Source organism: Rousettus aegyptiacus, unplaced genomic scaffold (assembly GCF_014176215.1).
Source record: "Rousettus aegyptiacus isolate mRouAeg1 unplaced genomic scaffold, mRouAeg1.p scaffold_m13_p_16, whole genome shotgun sequence".
Taxonomy (NCBI): domain Eukaryota; kingdom Metazoa; phylum Chordata; class Mammalia; order Chiroptera; family Pteropodidae; genus Rousettus; species Rousettus aegyptiacus.
The window spans coordinates 10,242,201-10,267,313 of record NW_023416291.1 but is presented as its reverse complement, the minus strand read 5'-3'; the positions used below and the strand labels follow the sequence as shown (position 1 = coordinate 10,267,313).

General features: G+C 37.7%; 1 protein-coding gene across 2 annotated transcripts in view; it reads left to right on the top strand.

The window, feature by feature from the left end:
* Positions 1–25,113, top strand: part of SLC7A11 (solute carrier family 7 member 11) — a 93,233-nt gene that overhangs the window by 17,900 nt on the left and 50,220 nt on the right. For both annotated transcript variants that reach the window (XM_016155808.2, XM_016155809.2), the window contains exons 5-6: positions 700–799; positions 6,159–6,203. In XM_016155808.2, coding sequence (XP_016011294.2) covers positions 700–799; positions 6,159–6,203 — 145 coding nt within the window. The remainder of the gene's footprint in view (positions 1–699; positions 800–6,158; positions 6,204–25,113) is intronic.

The following is a 25,113-nucleotide window of genomic DNA, read 5'->3' as shown; positions in this document are numbered from 1 at the left end:
GCCATTCTCTAGGACAGTGTCAGCAGATTTTCTCTGTAAGGGGCCAGATAGTAAATATTTTTAACTGTGCATGTCATGGTTTCCACCACAGCTACCATACTCGAGGGCGAAGTTGGCCATTGACTGATAAGTCATAATACCTAACTAAACTAGTGGAGCTTGGATGTATTCCAATAAAACTTTATTTACAAAGGAAGCCGAGGGGCAGAGCAGATTGGGTGGCAGAGTTTTCCCAGCCCTGTTGATATCTAGTGAACTACAGGAGAAAAGCAGAAATAAAGTTAAATGATGTGAGAAGGTGGTTCTGGGCTTTCTGGACACCTCCTCACTGTAAGAGACCCATGGATTATATTACCTTCATTTTAAAGCATTCAGTCATGCTCCTAGAAGGTCTAGGTCACGGAAGATCTTTTTGTCTTCTTCCATGGTCAACGTCTGTCAAGAGAAGAGGCACACTCAAACAAGGGATTGCTTTTTAAATGCCATTTTTCTCTTTGCTATACTTTTATTAAAAGAGAAATTCGAGGTAGTGTTCGTGGTGTATCAGCATACTTTGGTACTGCACTCTAGAATGAGTACAGTATTAATAAATGATGTTGGCAGTGAGCAGAGACTGAGAAATCTAGACCTGCAACCGTGTAGTTTATGACCAGCCCCAGTTCTTTGAAAAGTCTTGAAATCTTTCTGTTCTCGCTGCAGGGCAAACGCAACACTTTAAAGATGCCTTTTCGGGAAGAGATGCAAGTGTTATGGGACTTCCACTTGCTTTTTATTACGGGATGTACGCATATGCTGGCTGGTAAGTTGGTATCTCAAGATATGGTGCTTTGTCTGCTTCATTAATTGCTCAGAGTACGTTGATTTAGTACCCAGCAAAGTACGAGGCAGATGCGAATAGTCATAATCCACTGTGATTTCCTTTACTTGCAGTGAGAAAGATGGCCGCCTCCTTTTACCAGGCCAATATTGTGTAGATGACTTAAGGACCGCAAATGTTACTCTGGTTTCCAATCAAGGGGACTACTAGATTTGACCCGATGTTATAAAAACAAACAAACAAACAAATGCTGAGTCTTAAGAACCTGCACAAATCACTTATTCTAGATATAAATCCATAAGGACATAATAGTGTCAGGAGATATTGAGGATCAGTACTTCGCTTGTGTAAAAGACCTTTAGTTAAGGTGCCAAGGGTATTTCAAATAGTGATTAATTGATTTTTCTCCACCTTCTGATGAGAAAGAAATAATTCAGGTATAAAAATAAGTCAGGTGCTCCCAGGGGATAAAATGGTGCTATAAAGGCCAGGAAGGAGAAACCAAGAAAATGAAATCAATTGTACTAGGTAACCTGTTACATTTTAAAGGGCCTCACAGATTTCTTAAAATGCCCTCAAATTTGAAAACAAAATATGCAGCAAAGATGACTGATTAAAATCACTATGCCCTGGGTACATTGCCTCTGACGCGTGTCCAGCTGTGACACTGTTCTGGTCGAAGCGTTAGAACTTTGTGCTCGAGCCTTGCTTTGTTCAGGAATTTGGACAACAGTAATCATGGATAACAGTGGGATTTTTTTTTTCCTAATTAAATTTGATCTAGGAAGATTTAGTTGAAGTGACTGTAGTAAGAAAGCCCGCGAGGTAGAAAAGGAGTATTTAAACATCAAAATCATTGTAGTAAAATTAACTTTTCCTGTTTTGGGGTAATTAGTAGCAGTAGTTCTTTTTTATGTTTTATGGAGCTAATAGTTGTACAGGGTTAGCTGTGAGGATGTTCTATGAGTCTAAAAATAATATCAGGAAACTACACTAGCTCAAAAATTATGTAAGTGCATTTTGAACACAAATATAATTTCCTTTTGCTTCTTTAGTTTCTAAGACCTTACCTCCCAGCTAATACATGGAATGTAAAGATATATTTCAAAATAAATGGAATGTATACCCTGTTAATCTCATTGAGTTATGAAAATGTAACATTAGTGGAGAAATAGGAGATTACAGGAACTTAAAATTTTAACATGGCTTTTGAAGAAAGATGTGTTTGGAGGTCATTAGAAGATTGTAGCTCTCAGGAGCCTAGCGTAAAATATTTGTATGTTCCCGGAATATTTTTAAAGCCATTGTGTGTAAGCATTCGTCTCAAATCACTCAGTATTTTAGAAGTTGTTCCATTTCTGTCCGAAGCGCGACGTGGTGCTGGGCAGAGAAAAGAACGGAGTTGTGATCACAGGGTTAGTAGCAGAATCAACTATTCTGTGTCTGTCTATTCAGCCTGGATCAGAGCTCTGGGGCCCTGAGGCCTCGGTCAGGCTACTGGGAAGGTCACCAGGAGACACCAAGGCAATGCGGGGAGGTGGCAGAAGCTTTCAGCCAGAGCCAAATGTTGGGAGCCCAGCAGTGTTCAGCCAGGAATGTGGAATGTGGAGATCGTCACAAGGGAGGTTTGATTAATTCTATTGAATGAGATTTCTTTCGCTCGTGAGTGCCTCGCATCTGTTCCCACAGAATATTAAAATATTCTTCTGTCTAACTCACTGCCTCCCTGCCAGCACAGAATATTCAGGTCACCTGCTTTCTGTGGAGCAAACCTCCACTTCGGGAGGCTTTCGAGGGCTGATTTCTTCACGTCTGAAGACTCTCTTCATTTCGAATTTTCTTATTACCTTATTATTTAGTTTTATTGGTATCGAGCCCCAAATGTTACTCTTTTTAAAGTGACTTTAAAAGACGATGTAGGTGATACAAACGAACTTTATTCATTGCTTCATGAAGCAGGCAGTCTCCACTCTCGAGTGTCCGGAGCTCTGCAAAATGGGGCTGCAGATAGGAAGCTTTTATCAGATAAAAATGGGGAACAAGGAGAGACAAAGAGAAAATGAGTAAGAAACAGGAACTAAGCATAGAGCCCAGAGTTGGGCCTCAAATTTTATTTCAACACTCTCTACAGGGTAAATGGGGTTTCTATGAACCTTTATTTATACGTTTACCCATAAAATCGTCATGTCTACTCCCTATTTTAAAGAATGAGAAGCTGTCGATTCTCTTGTATTATTGAGGGTTCAGTCATAGTATGGGAAATTAAGGCTGGGATTTTAAATGAAATGTTATGATACGAGTGGCTCATGCAGGGGACTCATAAGTCCCCGCGTGTCCCTAGAGATTGTTCTACCAGAGAGCCACTTTGTGGATAACTAGAAAGAATCTGGTGGTTCATCTGCGGCCATTAGTTTTAGAAAAAGAAAGCCGTGTTCAGGAAAAATAGTCTGTTGGTTTGACATTCCAGAGGAAACATTATCTGGATGTAAATGGAAGACAATGGAGACTAAAGGAGTTCCCAGGGAGAGGGGGATGTATTCACTTTCCAAATGCGATCCTGCCTCTCTGACCTTCTCTGTCTTTCATGATATAATTACAAGACCGGGTTGTGGAATTATAAATGGAGCTCTCTAAATGAGCCTCCACTCTCTCTGCTGCTGCTGTGACCATGTTTGGGGGGGTGGGGGAGAGTATGGGGCCGTTGCACAGAAGTAGGACAGAAGCCGCTGTTGTCGTCAGAACTTAACCACCTGGGGTGCAGGTCGGAGCAGCAGGCCCCTGGGTGTCCTGGAGGTCTCGCTCGGTGAGCAGCCCACCCACCTCCTCCACGTCGAATAGGAACAAGACAGGCCAGGCCTTGGATCCGAATTGAGCAGGCTTTTGGCTGCAAGGGGTGCAGAACCTTTTTACAACGATGAAAACTCCTTCACAGAAACATGATTAGGGGGAAAAAAATCATTAACCCAGCCAGGTCACGGAGTTGGGTCAGAACAGCTTTACTATCATTGCCAGTGCCTGTGTTCAGAGAAATATGTCTGCCAGTCTCCCTTGTGGCCCGGGGAGCTCAGCCAATTCCAGTCCCATATCCTGATCCAGAGCTAAATATCGCTTGGTGGAATTTTTTTTTTTTTTTTTTTAAACTGTGTGACAGAAAATTGGTTTTTGGTATCTTTTTTCTCCCTTTTAAATCCTATCCTCAGTGGATTTGGTCTTTCTAAGGCACCTGCTGGGATTATTTTGTACCATTGTGTTAAATTTCATCTAAAGAATAAGCTTTTTAAAATAATTCACATAGTTAGGTGCTGGAATGCATCGTCAGCTTTACGGTGCCTTTTCTACACAATCATGGAAAAGGTGGAACCGTGCGTCTTGTGAACCCTCTCTGGAGGTCTGGAGGGGATGTAAAGCAAAGAGAATGCTCTAGACTCGCCGCCGAAGTCAAGGAGAACATAAAGGTGTATTTCCCAAAGGATGCGAATGTTTGGACCAAAATAAGAAGCTTTCTCTTTTCTACCCCCACCCTACCCCAAGCCCTTTCCTTTGCTCTGTTCTCTGGAGCTGTGGAAAATAGTTGAAATTGTATTCTCTTTTTTTTTTTTTTTTTTTTAACAAATATTTCCTTTTAAGCTTTAACATTGTTAGGGGGGGAAAAAACCCAGTTTTTAAAACAAGCGTTAAGAAAGAACTGGCTATTTTTGACATGAGAGGCTTGGAAATAATTCTTAGTTTGTATGTTGTTTTTTGTTTCACTTTTTTTTTCTTTTGATTTTTGCATTTTCTTCCTGTACTTCCCATTGCCTTGGGTTTATAACAAACACATCACATCCTTCAGGATGCATAGTGCAGATATAAGTATTGATTGTTGCTAGCCTTCCTTGTAACATTACAACCTCTATTTTTAGAGACTTATACTCTAGCCATTAAAAAAATCTTTGATAATTTTTTAGATCAGCTTTATCGCTACTGTTTTCTCAGCTATTCAGATATCTCTACGTAAAACACATCCTTAAACTATTAGAGACCTTAACTTGTTAAAAGACAAACTCAGGCATATTAAAGGTTTTAAGAGTTTATTTAAGCAAAAATCAATTACAACGGGACAGGATCCAATCTAGCAGATAGAAAGGATCTCTGAGGAGCTGTACAGAATGAAAGACTTCTGTTGGCAGAAGGGAGCCGGAATGAGGAAGTTGTCCCAGGCGACGAAGCAGGTTGATTATTGCAAGGTCCCTTTACTGTCTGTTGGTCCCGTGACCTAATTAGTGCTGGTCCGATGATTCTTGATTGACTGGCTTTAGAGTCCATTTCTGAGAGCGCAGAAACTATGTTTTGGTTTGGCGATATGGGGCTTAGCATAAATGTCTCCATTTTGCACCTGTTATCTTGTTTTTAACAGCCGTGAACATCAGCTGCCTAATGTGAATTTCGATGAGTTTTTTTATGAAGATGGACTATGACAGGTTTTCTCATCTTTGTTTTAAGTCACAAGAAACTTTAAGTGTAATGAAGGCCGATGGGCTAATATTCCAGACATTTGTCTTTAGGTTATAGAGAATTTGTACCTATAGACCTGTGCTTTTGTGGACCTGTATAATTGGTATTTTAACTTCTAAGGAATGATAAGAGAACAGAAGAATATATCGAAACTATGACTTTTTTATTTTGCGGAAATTTGCTGAGCCTATGTAATGAAGCGGTAGAAAGATATTTGTCTTTATATGTTTAGTTTTCCTCGTTATGACCCCTTAGTTCTCCCATCTTCACAAGCCAGTTGTGTGCGTATGCATGTGTGAGGATGGAGTCTGCCCCGGTCTTACATCTTGGATCCTTGAGAGAGAACCACGGTGCTTTAAAGGGTCTCCAGCAGTCCCCTTAAACGAGAAGAAGTAGTCAAGGATGCAAGATATTCCTGCATGGGATAAGTAGAGTCACAAAGCGAAGAAAAGGCATCTGAATATCTCTAGGACGTTAGGGTAATATTCGCAGTCTTCTAGAACTTTAAGGTAGAACATTGTGTGCCCAGAATGCTGCTCGTACCCCTGTGCGTAGCACGTTGCCAGGGCCCTGTGCTTCTGTGCTGTGCACAGCCTGGAACGTCCTTGTGACATTGTGCCAAGGTAAATGTCAAGTGCTTTTGAAGACTCGGCCTGGGCCATGGCTCTTCTAGAAAGTCTTCCCTGACCTGCCAGTCAGGTTAGACCTTCCCTCATTTTCATCGCACTGAAAATGTTTGTTCATGAAGTTTGCATAGTTCTAAGTTTGATTTTAAACATTGAAAATGTGAAACTTTGGTGGTATGGTTATAAAATATATTAATAGCTTATAATTTATGTTTGTTTAGGTTTTACCTCAACTTCGTTACTGAAGAAGTACACAATCCTGAAAAGTAAGTAGCCATATTTACTCTGAAGTATTTATGAGGGATAAATGTAAGGTTATATAGGTAAAAAATTAGACCTTAAGAAGAAATTTAGTATGGGCTCATCAGCTTTATAGTTATCATCATCATCATCTGTCTTTTAGACAGATAAAATGTTTGTATCATAAATTTATAAATTAGATGTAAATAACTATCTTATATCCTACATTCAGTGCTAAATTATCTAATAACCTATTTTGTAAAAACCTATGTATAACTTAACATGGACTCTCAACTGCTCACAACTGTTCCATAAGTCGTCAACTCCAAAAGTTATTTCTAATAATTCATATGAGTTTTTTCATAACTGTCCAATTAAAAAGAATAATGTAATTAGTGCATGATTACTTAAGAAAGCCCAGAAATAACTGCGTAATGTTACAGGAACTCGTAAATTGTGGAAATTGGACGATTGTCTTTACGGTTTGTTCCTAGATAGTACTTTTGATGATTAGATGATTCGATGATGATTTACATAAATTTTCTAAAAGAAATAATTTTTACCTAAAACATAGAAGAAAAGTGAATTATTTTTATGATTCGTGAATAAACATTTGACTTTACAAAGGAAAGCAGCATAATCTGTGGTCTGAAGAGGGAAATTTTAAAAAGTACGGTGTAAGACATAGACAGAATAACATTATTTACCTTTTATTTAACATCTACCTTGTTCCAGCCATTGTGCTAGGAACTTTTTACATGATGGATGAGACTTGTATTCACATTTTTATTGTCCAGTCAATGAGTAAGATGTGTAAACAAATAATATAGCATGGTGTGATTAACATCATAATAGATTATGTACCCAATCTGATAAGAAAGGAGGAAATACTTCACTGTACCTAGGGAGAAGTTGCTTACGTAGATTCTCAAATGATGACTAAGTGTTTTTTAGGTAAATCGGCAATAGAAGGAGAGAGAGTTAATTACTTAGTTCATTCATTCCTTCCAAGAAAAGAACTAAGTTCAAAGGTGAATCAGAAATAGCCATGACACTGGAAACTATGCCGAAGGGTTGACAACCCAAATTAATGTAGACTAAGAAACGATGGCATCACGTACATTGGGCGATGGTAAGATTGAGCCAAGTACCAGGGGAGTCAGAATTTTGAGCACACAACCCAGAAATTGAGTTTAAAATGATGTTTCCTATTATTGATTCAGTTGTTATGAAAATCTAAATGTAATTTGAGCATGTGAAAGGGTGGTTTTGTTGAGAACTACGATAAATCTATGACAATGCTTTTATATTTACAACTGAAATTGTGGTAGAGAACATACATTTACCAGGAACCAGATCTTCCTGGCATTACCTTGAGATGATAAGCTACCTTATGACTCTAAATCCATCGAGGACAGAGATAAATAGGTTGCCCTGTCCTTTTCATTTTTGAGAATAATTAGTTTGTAAGTGGAAATATAGATAAAAGCTCTTTCGCTTACTAGATTTTACATAAATTATTTGTTGAATTTCCATTCTGTGAAATTACTATGGTTTACGACTGTCTCTTTTAAGACTACAGGATTTTTGGAAAACCAGTTACGAAAATCCAGTATCAGAGACTATTTCTTATAAAAAAAATGACAGTGTAGGTCCGTGGATGTGCCCAATAACACAGTGACACTTACTACGCTGTACATCAGTGGCATACATATAGTTCACATTCTCTTTTAATGTTCTAACGGTTCAAGCATAGTTTTGTTTGTTATATGTACAAACATGCTCTTGTGTAGAGTAAGCATGTTTTAAAATTATTTATGCCAGTATCACTGCGACCTGAAATTCCAATTTATCATACCAGTCAAAGATTTTCTTCGTCCCTTTCTCTCTTTCGTAATTTTAGGGCCTTAGTCTTCACTCATCGATAATATCTATGTTTCAACAAAGACAAATGCTAAAGAGCAGTGATGCATTATTGATTCAGTGTTGTTTTAATTGCAAAGAAATTGTCTCATCTCAAAAAAGTGAGAATAATAACAGCACCTACTTCACTGGGTTGTGGAAATGAGTTAATATGTACAAAGTACTTAGATTAATTCTCTACATGTTTGGTTGTTACTATTATTATATCCTTATTTTAGGAACAAGATAAATGTTACTCATAACTATACTCATAACTCTGAGTCTTTTCTAGGTTTCAATATCCCAGATTACTCTCTTTCTTCAGTGTTTTTGAAAGAAATATGAAATTTTTTTTACACCGTATGGAAGGCTATTCTCTAAACTTTCAGTACTAAAATTGAGTATGAATTTCATGATTTCTCCTTTTCTCATGTGCAGATTTCCTCTAATTTCTATATTTAGAGAAAGTAAACTTGTATTTTAAAGGAGAAACTTATAAGAGCTTTATATTTTTAAAGTAAATATTGAAAATAATTTAGACTAAGATTATTATTAGTGATTACATTGGATGAAATATTTCCATTTTCTGGAAATCATGATTCTCCAAATCTCATTAAATATTCTTAGCATACCTTTCATTTGATGTAAATATGTTAAGGTCTTAAACTAAGGAACTTTTCAGAATTGATTAAAAATCTCTGGACTTCAGGTCAAGATAATGAGTAACTGTTGAGTTTTAAGTTGATAAAGGAAATCTCTGATTCCTTTTGTTCTTTCATACCAAGTACTCAAAGATATTCGATTTTTGTATGGACGATTCTGTATAAAACTTAGCCAACATTTTTATTTTCTCAAAATCAGAATATGAGAAACCCACAAAATCTCCTTAATGGAAAGTAAAGGTTAAATATATACTATTTACTTACCAGCCAAAGAAATTCAGAGTTTTGAGCAATTTAGTCAGTCTTCTTTTTTAAAAAAAAATAATAATAATAACATTACCTTGCAATGCCGACAATCACCCCAGGTCTTTTAAAAATAAATCTTATTTTTTTAAACACAAAGAATGCTCTGGGAAGTATTTATGGTTGAATATAGAGGACAGTTGGCAACATTGTGCGGACCTCGTCCAGACGTGTGATCTGTATCATTTTGTAGACAGAGCTCCAAAGAACCTTTCGTTACAAGGGAGAATGATTATAATTTCATCTCCTCCGTGACGCGCCAAGACAAATGTGTTTCCCAGTCATGGCGGCTGCTTGTGTCCAGGTGCGCTGTAACGTGCAACTTTCTGGCAGCTGGTGAAACGATTCATCAGCTGAAGACACAATGCTTTTTAGTATCCTCTTCCCCCCAGGCAATAATTTTTTTTTCTAAAATTGTGACCTAATAGAAAAAGCAATCATTAATTTAGTCCAATAAGAATAGCAATAGTGATTTCAAATATATAGGGTGTAGACAAAAGATTCTGTGATCACAATCGATTACCCTTTACCTGTAATTTAATTTTAGTGGAAATTTTTCAAATTCCCCGCATTACTCTGTGGAATAATTTCTGAACTGCTATTATGGCATGACGTATAGAACAGTTATGTAGGTGTTGTAACAAGTGAGAGATAAACTGGGAGATCAATGGGATAAAAATAACTCGTTCATGACTTCTGTCAATCAATTCTCACCTACTCTTGGAAGCTTGTAAAGCACTAGTCCTAAAATTTTGGGCAAAATTCCTACTACATGATTCTATTTCTGATGTTAAAAAATATTTCCATCGTCTTTCTTGTAATGTTTTCTTCTCTAGAAAAAGCTTTAGATCTATAGAAGTAGCAATACTATGAGGCAGTAAGTATTTTTATGTCAGAATACAATAATTATTATTGAAATTTTATAATGATATGGAAATATTGCAGTTAATAATTATTCATAGCATGGTGACTGGCTCCAGAGATGACTATATTAGAGTTAAAACAGTGTTTTGAGAAGCACGAATGTAGGGCATGGAATTCCAAGGAATAGCTGCATTTTAAAATGATATCTCCCCCCGACACACCAAACGAGATGTGTAGTGGTCATGATTCTAATGTATACATTTGTTTTAAAAGATCAAAGTGTCTTTGTTTGCAAATCTAATGAGTTTTGCCTATGACATTGCTTTCGTGGCGATTGTGTGATCTATCATTGTTCAGAAAGTTACACAGTGCGAAGAACAAATCATTGAGATGTATAATGTTTGTAATCCTGCTCTCAGATTGATAAATCATGTCATGTATTGATGAAAGCCAAGAAATGAATCGCTTTACTTTGACCTTGGGGCCTGAGATTAGTCAGTTGGCCTATTAGACATGTTTCAGTGTTCTTCTCACTTCATTTATTCCTCCTGTTCTGAAGAGTTGGAAGTAGTAGACTCGGAGGAAGTCAGCAAAGCTCGATATCATCAGTCATTTTTGAAGAGCAGGCTATCAACAGGCTCTGAATAATCAACTTTAATAGAAGGTTTAAATAATCAGAGTGTCATGTTTAATTAATACTCTGCCTGCTGCCAATTTATATTAATTGATGCCTGAAAGTCATTGCACCTTGTACCGATGATAACTTAGAAGAGAACCTTGGGTTTGGGAAAAATGCCCGAAGACCGTTTGGGCAGCGTGAGCGATCAGACTGGTTCATAAATGGTCCGCAGTTATGTCAATTTGCATTCAGCTCAGATGTTGCAGTCTTAAACTCTCAGTATATGTGTTTTTATCCTTATTGACTTGCGTTAAGCCAGAGTAAAGGCATTTCTAATGATGTTATATGGTTTCATAAGGCCTTTTGCTTATAGGACATAGAGAACTGTTGACCTGACTAAAAACACGGCAAAATAAAACAACTTAAAAATCTTGCTTAAATGTGTGGCAGCACAGTTGCATGACAAAATATTAGAGGTTGATTTGTAATCTTTGGTTCTGCATTTCGACGTTTTCAGGATGCACTTTTTGATGAGAGACTTTTTTTTTTATAACTTTCTGACTTAACAGTTGCTAGAAAATAGCATATGATATCTTGATTATGTTATGCGCAAACTAAAGCAACATTACATTTTGTGATATTTTTTTTTTTTACGAAGTAATGTTATCTATATTTTTAGAATGCTTCCACAGTTTCTTTTACAAATACTCAAATGATGTATGTTCTTAAGGTATATAAACCAGTTGCCACAGAAAGTCACCTCACTGTAAATAAACGTACATAGAAAAATCTGGATTAGTAAGCAGAATTAATTTGTAAAAGTATTTGCTGAATGACTCTCTTAAAAATGATGTCTCCTAACCAAGTCGATTAGTAAAATTTACTTTATACGAAAGTTTCCTAAGAAAGATTTCATTGGCAAAATGAAGCATCTCTATATTAACAGCAACAAGGCATTGTTAGAATTATCCGAATATATGGCAGTGCTTCTCGTTGAAATAATTGATGCCTAGAGTAAAATTATGTGGTGCATTTCTTCTGGAAATATATATGAAAAGTTTTCAAATCCATTTTTAAATACGTTTCACGATAGGTATGTAATTATACTGGTTGAGCCACTGAGGCAGGCAGAAGGTCAGTATTCAGCCAGACGTCACAGAGAAGGGATGATTCTATATTCAGAGAACAAGGTCATCAAGTTACTTGTCCTTGCCTTTGCTCAGTCTAAAAGTTTCTCGCTAATGGAACATGTGGTTGATGTTCCCTGAGATCCAGACTCTTGCATTTCTCAGCTTCACATATGCATAAAAAATACATTTGGCTCAAACACAGTTTGTTCATATAAGGCTAACGTGTCAGATAAGTGGTGTGGAAATTATAGGATTATATTATAATATTTTATCAGGCACTAATCAGAGAAGACAGATATTAATCCTTCAAGTGCTTTGTGGAAGCCATTTGGTTTTTATTTATTTTTTTAATTATAAGGATTCTAACCCCATTCCGAGATAAGAATTGGAAGGTCAATGCTTTTGTCTGCTGTGTGTCCTTTACATAATTGTTTCTAAATTTGAATTTTAATGTTATTGAAGTTTATGTTTTGAGTATAGAATCATAAGCTCATGTTTTAGAAGCAGTAATAGTGGCTTATTTAATTTTACCCTATGTTCTATTCCCTGTAATCATCCATAAAATGAGACCGCAAGGGGTATGATGTGTAAAATCAAAAATTTCGGAAATAGAGGGGACCTGGAGTACTATCTAATCTAGCTTTGAACCAGCTCCTCTATAATATCTTTAACTGGATATAATTTATATAAAACAAAACGAGTAAATGACTACAGCCTTCTTGAACTGGGCCACCAAAAGTTTTCACTTGTGTGTGTTGATTAGCGACCTTCCCTGGCCATTCCAAGCTTTGATATATACCGGATTGGGCGGCATAAATGGGGTGGGTCAAATGTCCTGAGCGTAATAGGTATGGGCCATATGAGAAATTAAATGACTAACACCAGAGATTACAGAGTTAGAATCCTCTCATCTAAGGGAAATACCTTTGACAATCAGAAGTAATAGGTCGGTCATTGGATTGTCTCCTGCTTTTGAATTTACGTTTCCGTAACCCCTGCTCATCCATGTTCTCATGAATGCCAATCAGCTATCCTTCTCTAGGCCTAGATTTGAAAGTTAATGATTGTGCTCAAAAGGTGGCTCGTAACTAAGTTTTACAATCCGAATCATCCTTGGTCAAAAACTTCCTAGACCACTGATCTCTTGTCTGTGGCATTCATTAAGATTCAGTGTGGTTTTAAGAGTCTCACAGAAATAGAATAACATCCCATGTTGTTTAGTATGGGCAGAGACAAGATGCTTCCAGGCCATTGTATTTACACCTGCCGTGCACTGGAATAATTGTCATAGTTTTGTTCTAGTCATATTCAGGCATTGACTCAGCTTATAGGTCTACTCAGGAAAATGAGCAACTTTTAGTTTGTATAGGTGCAAGCTAAAACTATTAGAGGTAAACATCTAAAATGAACCCGATGAAGTTGAGACTTTCTAGGAAAGAATGCTTTCCTTCCCTTTTATGAACTATAAAACTGTCTTCTGAGTCTTTGAAAATAGCTCTGGTTCAGAAAATCAAAATTCTAATCCTGCCTGCTCTTAACTAGCTGTTTGACCTTGAACAGACCTCTAAATTGCTTCTGAATCTTTGTTTGGCATTTTTAAATAGGGGGCAATAATCCTTATATTATAGTCCTCATGGGATTATAAGGATAAAATATATGAAATTCAAAATGTTAATGAGCTCGACAAATAATACACAAACACTATCTGCAACCAAAACCTATATTCTTCAAAGATTAGACTATTTCATAATCTTTGAAAAAAGTTAGAGGATTAGCATAATTGTTTCTATGAGCGGGGGTGCCTGTACCACACACGTGACCTATTAATCAGCTCGAGAAGTTGTTCTGCAACATCAGCAAAGGACTGATTACTAGTAGTTAAAAGGTTCAGAAGATGATGAGAACTGCTTTTTGTTTAATAGTCTCTAACCTCCCTCAGGTGGCAGTGTGCTCACGCATCGTAATCAGGATGAGTTTCCTGGCAGATTTTTCTTTCCCCTTGTGAACCCAGTAGTCGTGTGCCCACACTGTTGCCTGAGTTTCCAGATATAACGGTGAATTATTCGTACTTCTACTATAGTCACCTATCTTTAGGTTCACCGTCTTACCAAGAAACTCCTTTTCGAAATCTGACAAACAAGGGATTGGTCTGGGTGGCTGGTATCATGTAGTTAAATTGCTATTTTTATTTCCAGAAAAGAAGCTCTTGAGTTGATACAAAACAGGAGAACATAAGTGTTAGTTTACCTCCACATGGTTTTTATGAATTTTTGCTTCATTTAAAAATGCATAGCCTTTATTACAACTGGAAACAGTGTTTTTTAATCTGAGCCCTAGATGGATTAAAGAGTAGCACTTCAGATTATTTTTAACAATATGATGTACTATTTCCATTATTCAAAATGAAGTAACTTCTCACGATCATGTCATTAGTCCATGAGAAGAGTATGGTTATAACCCATATCTGATGAAATGCATGGGCCGTTTGGCTCCAAAGCTTATACACTTTCCCACACACCTCTTGGTCTTATTGAGAAACACAGCAGAAGTGATCCATGTGCGTGCAAAGTGATATAATGGCTAATTAAAGGAGTAACTTCCATGGAAGAGGAAGTGGAAAGAAGAGTAGGATTTAGAAAGGTAGAATAGAGAAGCGAAAGCATCTCAGAAAGGGTAAGGGCGCACACAAAGTCGTGAAACTATTCAGTGGCTTCAGGGAATAATGTGTAGACTATTCTAGTTAAAGCAAAGGATTGTGACCAAGAATATGAGCCAAGGTGGCAACAAGGTGTGGATGCTGGAATGTGGGGACCCTTAGCCTCCAACACGAGAATTTTGGACCCGATTCAGTAGCCAGTGGGATGGGATGTGTGGGTGTATGTTGCCATTTTGGGGGGTATATAAAGCAGTGTTTGGGGAATGTGAACCTGATGACAGGTTCAGCGGATCTTCTTTTTGTTACATTTTTACAATTTGAAGAGGGTTGTAGTCCCAAAACGTTACATCTCAATGTTCTGTTATATGTTTAGTTTTAATAAAAGCAAATATCATTGAAAATTAATCACCTCTTAGACTTGAACCATTGCTAGAATCAAACAAATCATGTAGCAGAGAATTATGGCAAATAGCACCACGATCTCTACACTGTCCCAGCCATAAAATATGGACTAAACTGCTTAGATAAAAAGGATGAGTCAATATAGCATTCACATACTCTCTTCAAAAATATAGTCATCTTTTTTTTTTTTTTAATAAAGAAGATGTTGTCACTTAACTCGCCATACAAATGGAAGAGCAAGTGAGATTAAATGAAATCAGAGTCCATTTTAAGACAGAATTTATTTTGAGAAGTTTTGAAACAAGAGAATTTGGTTAGGTGTTGGAATTCTCAAAATAGAAAAGGGATTATAATTTAGCCATAATTCTGTAGATATGCAGGGTGAAGAGATGAGGCATTGCCTGAGTTCGCTTCTAGTTCTATAATATTTTGGCCCTATTTTTAGGTTAGCGAATGCATGGGAACCGCCGTGGGGAAGCATGTAGTACGCCACAGGTCTATGTTGTTAGAGAAGATGTCGCATGTTAGTGGGATAAAGGAAGCCCTTAGTTAGCTTTTAAGGTCAGAAATCCTGGGTCAGAGTTTGGAAATATTGCAAACAAGATGTATTAAAGATCTGACTTTCCAACATTCTAGGAGAAGGATGGGTGCAGGAGGAGAGAACTAGAGTAAATTCATTTCTTTACCCAACTGTTAAGTGGATATTCTCATGTTTATTTTGCAGTTTTTGTAAGAAGTAGAAATGATATACTGATCGATGTGTCTGATAGTACCCAGATTATCAAAGACATTTATTTTTTAATGGTAGACCATTTACCTTTTATTGTTATTAACAAATATCATATCATTAATGTATTTGTAGTCCAGTAAGGATTATCAGATTAGGTTTGTGAACATGGGGAAGCTGTGTGTGTGTGTGTGTGTGTCTCCATCCTTCTGTACCGCTCACGTGTTGGATCTGAAATCCATTATGACAAGGTAAATGACACCCTTATTTGAAACACCTTGCCACGGGAAGCAGAAGTTATCTCAGTCTCAGTCAGGCATTTCTAAGCTATGACATTGGGTGTTGTCTTTCAAAAATATATAGCATTTCTTCGTTTTTTTTTTTTTTAAGGAGACAAGCTTATAGTTTTTAAAAGTCGGGTGATTTTCCCAGCTAACTCTTTAGTAATATGCCCTATTCTCATTTCCCGCCTTTCTCATATTCTCTCTCTCTCTCTCTCTCTCTCTCTCTCTCTCTCTCTCTCTCAGAATTCAGATGTGGAGCACACAGAGCTATCCGTGACAAAAGCTTAACAATAATCAAAACCAGTGCATGTTGGTTGAGCATACAGCAATCAAATAGCCAGGCCCCTGTCTTATATAGTAGGATGTAGAATGTTAAGTGGAAAATCGTTTATGAAATTAAGTCTATGGCATAGCATTCGAATATTCATACTCTGTAAAAAATCTAAAGCTGACAGTATATAACACAAAATGAGAAGGAGACTCAAGATGATGATGATGCATGACTTTACAAGTACCATTGTTTCTAGAGCCTGGTAAACTGTCCAGCACACAGTGCTTTTTATAAGTAGCTCATCTCTCACTTCCTCCAGAGTGTCTTTCCTTTTGGCCTTTCATGGTACCATTTCTCCATCCTCCCTGATATTGTCAGGATCATGCTCTCACAGTCAGAATTCAAAACCCAATGATCTTGACCTTGAGAAAACAAATCACAAATGTCTGGGAAGTTAGAATTGGAAGGGAAGTAACCATCAAATTATCCAACCTTTTCATTGTAAAAATAAAGAAATTGAAGCCATAAAGATGGATTGATTGGTCTAGATTTTCTAGTTAAAATCTTGATTCCTTCCTAGTCTTCCTTCCAAATACTTAGTGTTATTGAATACAAATCTAAGATGGATATGGCAAGATTTCAGCCTTGAAATTAGTTGGGGGAAGAATGTAATCATTAGGCGTGACCTGTATGTCATTTGAGAATAGAACAAAAGTGCTTTTAAAAATGTGTAAAAGCATTAACATTTGTCTGCATTCAACTTTCTAAAGCTGTTATTCAAACACATAATGAAAGAGGTCCTAGGCTAGCTGAATTAAGTATTTATTACTAGTTGTTTATTGAAGGCCATCAGTTACAAGATTAAAACAAACTTTATGATTAGGAAATGCTGAAATGTTAGACTATTATTTTCTCTAACATCTTTACAGATATACTGGCTCTTAAAGTAATTCTGATATCACAGTGGGGGGGGGGGCAATATTTATTTTCCTGTATGGGTTTTGTCAGTCGATCAACATCTCACTTCCTGTATTCTAGCCCAAGGCGAGCAAAAGAAAAATTGATATAGAAGACACAATTAACTTTATTTAGAACCAGAAAATGACCAAAAAATGAGTGCGATAGATAGCAAGAGGAGGTCATGATTCTAAACTTGTTTTGTAGCCGCCCAGGGTCTGGCGGAAGAGAGGTTAAGTGTGTTTTAAATATATGTAAGTGTTTAGCTCTTTGATCCTCGTAATGCCCTGCACTCTTGTCAAGGAGAGGTTGGTTGATCACGTGTCACGTGTGGAGGGAACACAACGACACATTGAACCCAGTGATGACTCTCTCTGAGCCGTGCAGCTGCTTGCCTCTGTGCCCTGAACTGCGCTGAGGGAGAAGGCTCCAGCCTGGGCGTGTGGGTGCTCCTCAGACCGGCCTGTGCAGGGCGCGAGCCTGTGACTAGGCAGAGCAGGAGCTTCCTGTTCCCCAAAGAGAGCGTTACATCCTGCTCATTTCTATAGCAACTTCCAGGCGGGGTTTCCTCACCTCTCAACCCTGCCTTCCCGGCAGGCAACATGTCTTTCTTCCAGGGGTGCCTAGAAGCACAAGATATGCTGATTATCTTTGTTCTCATATTTCTTCCTCCTAACAGAAACAGCTTGCTTATTCCATTTTTAAATGGCTAGAACACAAATCTTCACCTGCTAGTTGTGGTCAAATGATTCACTCGGTCAAGTAGTAGAAAGGACAATTTCTGTGTATTCTGTACCCTACTTAGGAAAAGTCAAAGCAAAACGCTATGTTTTTCATTTAACTTTATAGCAATATGTAGCCTTGTCCCTTTATTTTAATAATAATAGATGCTCAGATTTTCAAGTACCAAAAAATATGTAGAAGAATATTAAAATCTACCATCTCACGATCACATCAAGGTGATCACTATTACTGTTTTGATATTTGGTTTTACCCCCGTGTGTGCGTTTGTGCCATGCACGTACGTATTGTGGTACAGTACTTGACGTAAACATACCTGTGCGCTTTTCTTCATAACCTGGCATCGTATTAGGTATTTCCTCATTTGTCGGTCGTCTGTTTCCCCTGGGAGAGCCAGCGCCTTGTCCCAGTCATTCATCGCTCGACCCCCAGCAGCTCGAAGGCTCCGTGAGCCCTGTCCTGACATCTAGACTTGCAGCGTCTCCGCTCATCTCTAGCTCTTCCTATTCGTCTAGATCTATCCTGCTCTTTTCATTTAATGTCACTTCGTTTAATTTCGCTAGATCGTTAAAGTCTTAGTACACACCTTTTTTAATGGTGATATAGTATTTCGTTGGGTAGATGTAGCAGTATTCATCCATTTTCTTGGTAGGCATTGAAGATGTTTTCAGTTTTTCTTAGTCTAATAATGCCGTGTTATACCCTTAATCTGTAAATCTTCGTACATGTTCAACTATTAGGGAGGTTGATAGAGTTCTGACGTCCAAGACGATGAACTTCTAAAAAGTCTCTTTTCGTGTGACCAAGTCGCTTTCCAAGGCGGACGTATCAGTTTCCTCTCCCAGCAGCTATCGTGAAGAACACTTAATCAGCTTTGAGTGTCATTATTTACAAAAAGCTTTGTTAAATAAAAAGCAAAAACTACACCTTTTTGTTTTAAATTGCATGTTTTGGATCGCATATGAGGTTCGACGCTTCTCCTGTGATTAATAGCTGTGTGTGGTTATCATTAGAAGACATGAATATTTGTGATTCAGCAGAATTCTTTATATACTATGGATACTAATTCTTTACTATTTTTTTGTAAAAATACGACATTTTCAAACGTAAGTTGATTTTCTTTATGAATCAGCATATAGAACTTTGAAATTAAATATAGTAATTTAATAACATAAATACAACTACATTTAAATTTAACCCTGTTTTTTAAATTTCTGTGTATTGCTTTTAAATCACAAATCTTTCTGCATCCCTAGATCATTTAAATCTCACTCATAGTACTCATAGTTTCTGTTTGTTTTTTCCTGATTTCTTTTTATGTCAAACTTTTTTAACTTATCTGGAATGGATTTCTTTTAGTGTGATAGGATGTAGGCTCTTGGTTTCCCCCCTAAATTTCCCAGTATCCCAGCATTTACTGGACTTACTACCCCTTAGCTTATGATATTTACTTCCTTAGTTTATAGTAGTTCCTCATTATGACACTTGTCATTATAAAGTTTTGTGTTTTATACTAAATTATATTTCGAGGCAATCTATTCTATTGAACTTATCTTTCTATTGATATGTCAGCCCATTACTGTACAATTTTTATTATTAGAAGTTTTAATATTCTTTTTCTTATCTGAGGGAACGGTGGCCTTAGTTATTACTCTTTGTCTCTGAATAAATCAACAGTGAGTATAACATTTTCGTACAGAGGCAGTTTCCACTCTCAGCTTTTTATGCATAGGAAAAGAATCTATAGAATGCTTTGAAATTTAAAGCTCATAGTTTTTTAAGTTATCTTGGTCATAGTATCTCAATATAATCTGTGCTATGTAAATATATATTCTACCCGTGTGGCTACATTCTTTATTAATTATTTATTTGGTTTCTTCTTTTTCTGTCAGATTTAAAAAATATGAGTCAAAGTAACCTACAAGGTAGCTTCCAATTACATTAGTTGTACTCTTCTCCTTTTGACCTTTTGAACCCTACTAATAGGACACCTTTTGTAATCATTCTCTATTTTTCAGAATATTTTTAGATACCAAAATATTAATGGAAATACCCAAAGAGACATGCAAAAATTGTTTTTTATGATCCTTCTAATTGTCGAAGTTGCCCTACAAGGGAATAAACATGAATGACTTTAATTTATTATGTATGTATCGGCTAGTTGAAATTATATTCCTGAGAAATATTCCTTTATCATATAGGCCGTAAACATGATAATATACAATGGCTCCTAGGCAACATACATTCGAAAGAGTAAGAAGTTTTGTTCTTTGACAGTCTTCCTGTCTTTGAATCAAATATCTGTTGGAAAATATTGAAATCCTATTTTTATGCATCTCATAGACATTTGCTACTTTTTTTTCAAAATGAGAATGGCAGTGTTCGATTATTTCATTACTAGCCTTTGTTTTCTCATGATGGTTCCAATTCACTTGGTGTATAGTCTAAATTTGTTTAGAGAAATCAACCTTAAACACAATCGTGTTGCTCTCCGAAATCCAGGAGTCATACAGGAAGTTCTGTATTTTGACCGAGAGCGGCAGCCGGCCTCCGTAGCATGTTTAGAAGTGAGTCTCTCTGGGACGCCTTGCCTTTCTCGGTGACATCAGTTCAGTCTGTGGTCCATTCCCACTGTCCGCGTCCTGTAAATCATGAAGCCCAATGCCTTCCAGGGTCCTTTCTCCCTTGTGCGTTTGTCCTGCCGACTCCCCACTGGTGGCTGAGCACCGACTGTGCCACGCCGTGTTCCTTCTTTCCGAGGGACTGTTCGTGTGTGGCTGCTGTGTTTGATATTAAATCTGAGATGAACTTCAGGAGGTTTCCTGCTTTTTTATTACAAATGATTGTGGCTAGGGGCTGTGTTATCTTGTTCATAGATCAGGCATTCTCAGAGATTTAATAATTTAGAATTCACATGAGCATTTGGAGGAATAAACATTTCTTTTGTCTGTTAAAGCTGCCTCTTTCCCTCCCCCCTCCCCCTCCCCACCCCAGCTTTTTCCTCTTTAGTGCTTCCATTAATTTTTAAAAATTCTTCTTTAAGGAGGTTTGTGAAGATTTATCTCATGGCTGTGACAAAAATGTAAGAGGAAGAGTTTGGTGAAATAATTAAAATATGGTTATTAAGTTTTAGGAATCTTCCCATCACTATTGGAATAAGCTTTAATTTTCTTTCCTTTTTTTTTTTTTTTTAATCTCAAGTTATATCTTCCAAAGTAGTTATCTTCCCTCTCTCTTTTAATGAACCATTTTTTTTGTTTGGTTTTAGGATATGTCCTAGAAATAAGAAGTTGATAACACACACACACACACACACACACACACACACACACACACACCCCACTTCCCACCCCCCACCCCCAATGACCAAAATGGCCAGAAACTCTTTCCATACAGAATTTCAAGCTACATAAAAAACAGAGTTATTCTTGACTGTGACCAACAGTTCTGGCAATGCCTCTCAAAAAATATTTACACTAGAACTAGAGATTTAGAGCAAATACTTTGAAGGCCCTTTATAATGCTCAGCGAATGGCCGTACACAATAGAATTTGGTGAGTATGAATACATAACTAATGACATTTGAAAAGACTACAGGAGTTAGAAGATGTTTTGTTTCTCATTGAAAATGGTAGGGAATGAGAAGTACTGGAGGGGTGGGGTGTACTTAGAAAAAGGCGGGAAGATTTTGCTGAGGGGAGGCTTTGATCTGAGACTTAATTGTCAAGAATGAGGTAGCCACGTGAAGATCTAGGCGTAGGGGGAGAGAGATGTTTCAGGAAGAGGGACCTCCCTGCATCTTATCCTGCTTTAATTTTCAATTCCGTGAAAAAATAATTTTTTGTTGTGGTGGTGGATGTCTTCATCCATTTACTTATCACAATGTCCAGCATATAGAAGATAATTGAGAGACATTATTTAAATGAATGAACTCCGAAGGACTTTGAGAGATACAAATGACAGTATTCTTAATAATATTACTACAAATGCCATCCTGACATTAAGAGGATTTTTAACAATTTGTTTGCAGTAAAATTTTGATAAAAGCAAATGGCAGAAAACACAGCAACTTAGGAAGACAGTTCATGACTTCTGTGATAATACGGTCCATGCACGTGGTATTCCAGAGGTCTGATCCGGTCTGTAGACGTCATTTTAGAATCCGGAATAGTGCACAGACCACTTATCCTCTTAATGATCTACCGTAATGATCAATTCCTTCAGCCAGGATGGCACTTTGAAGTTGTAGGTGATTTAATGTGCTGCTATTCCTGGTTGAGGATAGAACCATAATCTTGAAACACAAGAGAAGAGGCTGTAAAGTTGGCATCTTATCCTCCCCTTTCAATGACAGGACAAGGCAAAGGTAGATGTTTCCGTACGATGCTCTGGTATATGAAAAAGTGCTCAACTGAGTTTTCTAAGAATTCTGTTAAACAATCGTCATGGATTAGGTTTCTTTGCTGAAGTGATTGAGTACTGAACTTATAAGTGAAATGGACTTTAGACATCATTAATTCAAGACCTTCAACCGACGAGGGAGTTTATACCCATGGGGACCAATCGAGAGCCTGTTTCCCACCTAGTGAGTGGGACGCGACTCAGCCTGTGGGTCGGAGCCCAGAGAGATTTTTTTGTAATTCTCTGAAATCAAGTGCAAGCAAATATCAAAGGCAAAACTCTAGAGAAAAAGATGTTGTGAAAAACAATTTACACTCGGGATGGTATATATAACGTTTTTTTTTCTTGATTATAGGCTTATAATTGGGTCATGGGGCTGAGGGAGAATATGGCAGAGAAGGGGAATCATGCGGTAGGCGGGCGAATGTAAGGGCCGCGTCGGCTTCCCTAGGACAGGTCGTCCCTCAGCCACTGTAAGGCGCGTGTGACTCGGGGAAATGACCCCTGCAGAGAGGTTTGCCTACGACTCTTTGCAACCCAAGAAAAGGCTTATAGTAAATATAAAATGAATGCACAAAAGATTATTTTTCAAAAGATTTAACTTTCGAGCTGAAAGATAAAAGATCACAACATTTCCATTTCTGCTGGGAACATGATTCTTTGTAAATGGACAGCCCGAGGAGAGGGGAGGGCGGGCCTGTCGGGGGACCTGCCATTCTGTGGGCCTCTGCGACCTTTATCAGGGAGCCGTCAACTGTTCGGATCAGAAGTCTTCATCATCACTTTCTTGCCGATGACATATCTCTCTAAGCCGGCAGGGTGCTTAGCCCATAAGCTCGATCTCTTCTCATCTTCGCTTTCCTCTCCTGCTCCGTTAAGCCGCTGTGCCGTGTTCTCTGAGGCCTTGCCACGGGGCCTAACACTTTGACTGAAGCCAAGCCGTAGCTGTTCTCGCACCAACTTCATACTTTCCTACTAGGAATTTTGTTGCACTGAAAAATGATTTTCAAACATATACACATATACCTAGAGAATGACTCATAGATAGGCACTTTGTAGGCCAATCCACATACCATAGGAAGCCAGCACTGGGTCCAAGAAAAATGACCTGAAGACATAATTTGATGTGTAGAATCCAGAGCAGTCATTTTAAAACTATTTGAAAGCACCAGATCACTTTAGTTGTCTGGCAGAATATTAATACAAAAAACTAAAAGAGTTATCTGGCTAAAGTGAGTGAGAACAGGGTAGTCTGGATCAGCTGTGCAACTTGTTTCAATTCCCAGATATCGAACTGGGAATTGAAACAGAACGATGATTGATGATTAGAGACATCACGTTTGGTCAGAAATGTTGAAACAGTTTCTGGTGGTGGAAACAGTAGTTTAGTCCGTTTGTCTGTGGGTGGAATGTCTCCATGTTTGCCTGCTGTATTTCTTACTGTGTGGCTGGTCAGAAATGTGGCCGCACCTGATTTTTGCGTGGATCGCGGAAGAGAAGCATTTCCACTTCCTTCTAGGACATGTATTTGTGGCCTGTGGGAATTTCGACTCTAATTCCCATTTACTGTGCCAGAGTGGGTATATTTATCTTACGGTGCCTTGTTCTCAGTATATTTATTTAATGTTGCATTGTCTTATTATGTGTCCTTGAGCAAAACAAGGGCAGTCGTGCTTTGATCTTTGCTGGATCGGCGGTAATTGTCAGAAGTGAAGGAGATTTTATATTTCAAAATAATGAACAATGAACTCTATCTTTGCTTTGTTTCTGGGAAGTTTGAATAATACATTTTTCACTAACCTAGCTTTGTCAGATGTAAATGTTTGTGTTTGATTTGTCATTTGGGACATTATTTTAAGAATTTTATATCACGCACTAGTCTCTTATGAAGCAATATAGAGTAAAATCTAATGAGGGCCCATTTAAAAATCTTAAATAAATGTAATTAATTGAGGTTTACAAATAGTCTTGCTATAATGAAGCCCTTCATTGTTTTATTAGTTAGAGTAATGCCACCTGCTGTTATACAAAACCCCCAAATTTTCAATGGCTTCGAATAATCAAAAATGTAATTTTTAAATCACGTAATAGTTTACTGTTGGTGCTCCTGGTCGACTAATGGGCTTTCTTCTACAAGTCGATTCTGTGACCTAGATTTCCTCCGTAGTGTGGCTTTGCCACTCTGCATATCCTCTGCGAGTAGCCATCAGCGAAAGGGGGCGATAGGACAACCCACTTCATCTCCACCTCGGCCTCCGGCCTCCGGTTTGCCCTGTTAAAACACAAGAGCCAGCCACATCCCCCCCTCGACCTGAGGGATTCTGGGAAATGTAGTCCATCTCCTGTTTCTGAGGAATGACTTCTACTCTTGAAAGAAAAAGGCAGACTCCTGGTGGCCAGTTCATTGTCTCAGCCATTCCTCTGAATCCCAGGGACTCTGGGGCGTTGGATCAGCTGAGTGCATTTAGACCAAGTTCTGAGAAAAATAATGAAAATTTAAGAGGTATACTGTAACCACAGTATAACACAAACAAGCATTGAACATTAGTGTGAAATTTAATTTATTGTTATTAAAATAGTTATTTAATTGCTGTCATTTCATTGGAAACCAGTTTTGTTTTTGCACGCTCAGACTTGCCTTCTAATATGTCTTTGTGTTTACCCATGATAAATATGGATAACTGTAATATATCTGGAAGACACACTCTAAAGCTTTAGAAAATGAGAAAAAATGAGATGCAGACAACGCACAATTTTTTACTTGTTTGAAATGCAAACAAATGAAAATTTACTCTCAAGCTACATTTTGCTGAATAATTTTATTTAGGCATGAATTTATTCTAATAGTGGATTAAAAAATATATTTTAAGGGATAAAAATGCTCCTCGAATGCTCCTGGCTGCCGTCCGCCCGTTTCCAAATCGTCAGTTCTAGTTCGTTTTCTCGTGTGGTTTGTTCCACGTTCGTGGCTCATGTCTGTGTCCATCTTTCCACGAGCCCCCTTCAGCCCTGTCTCC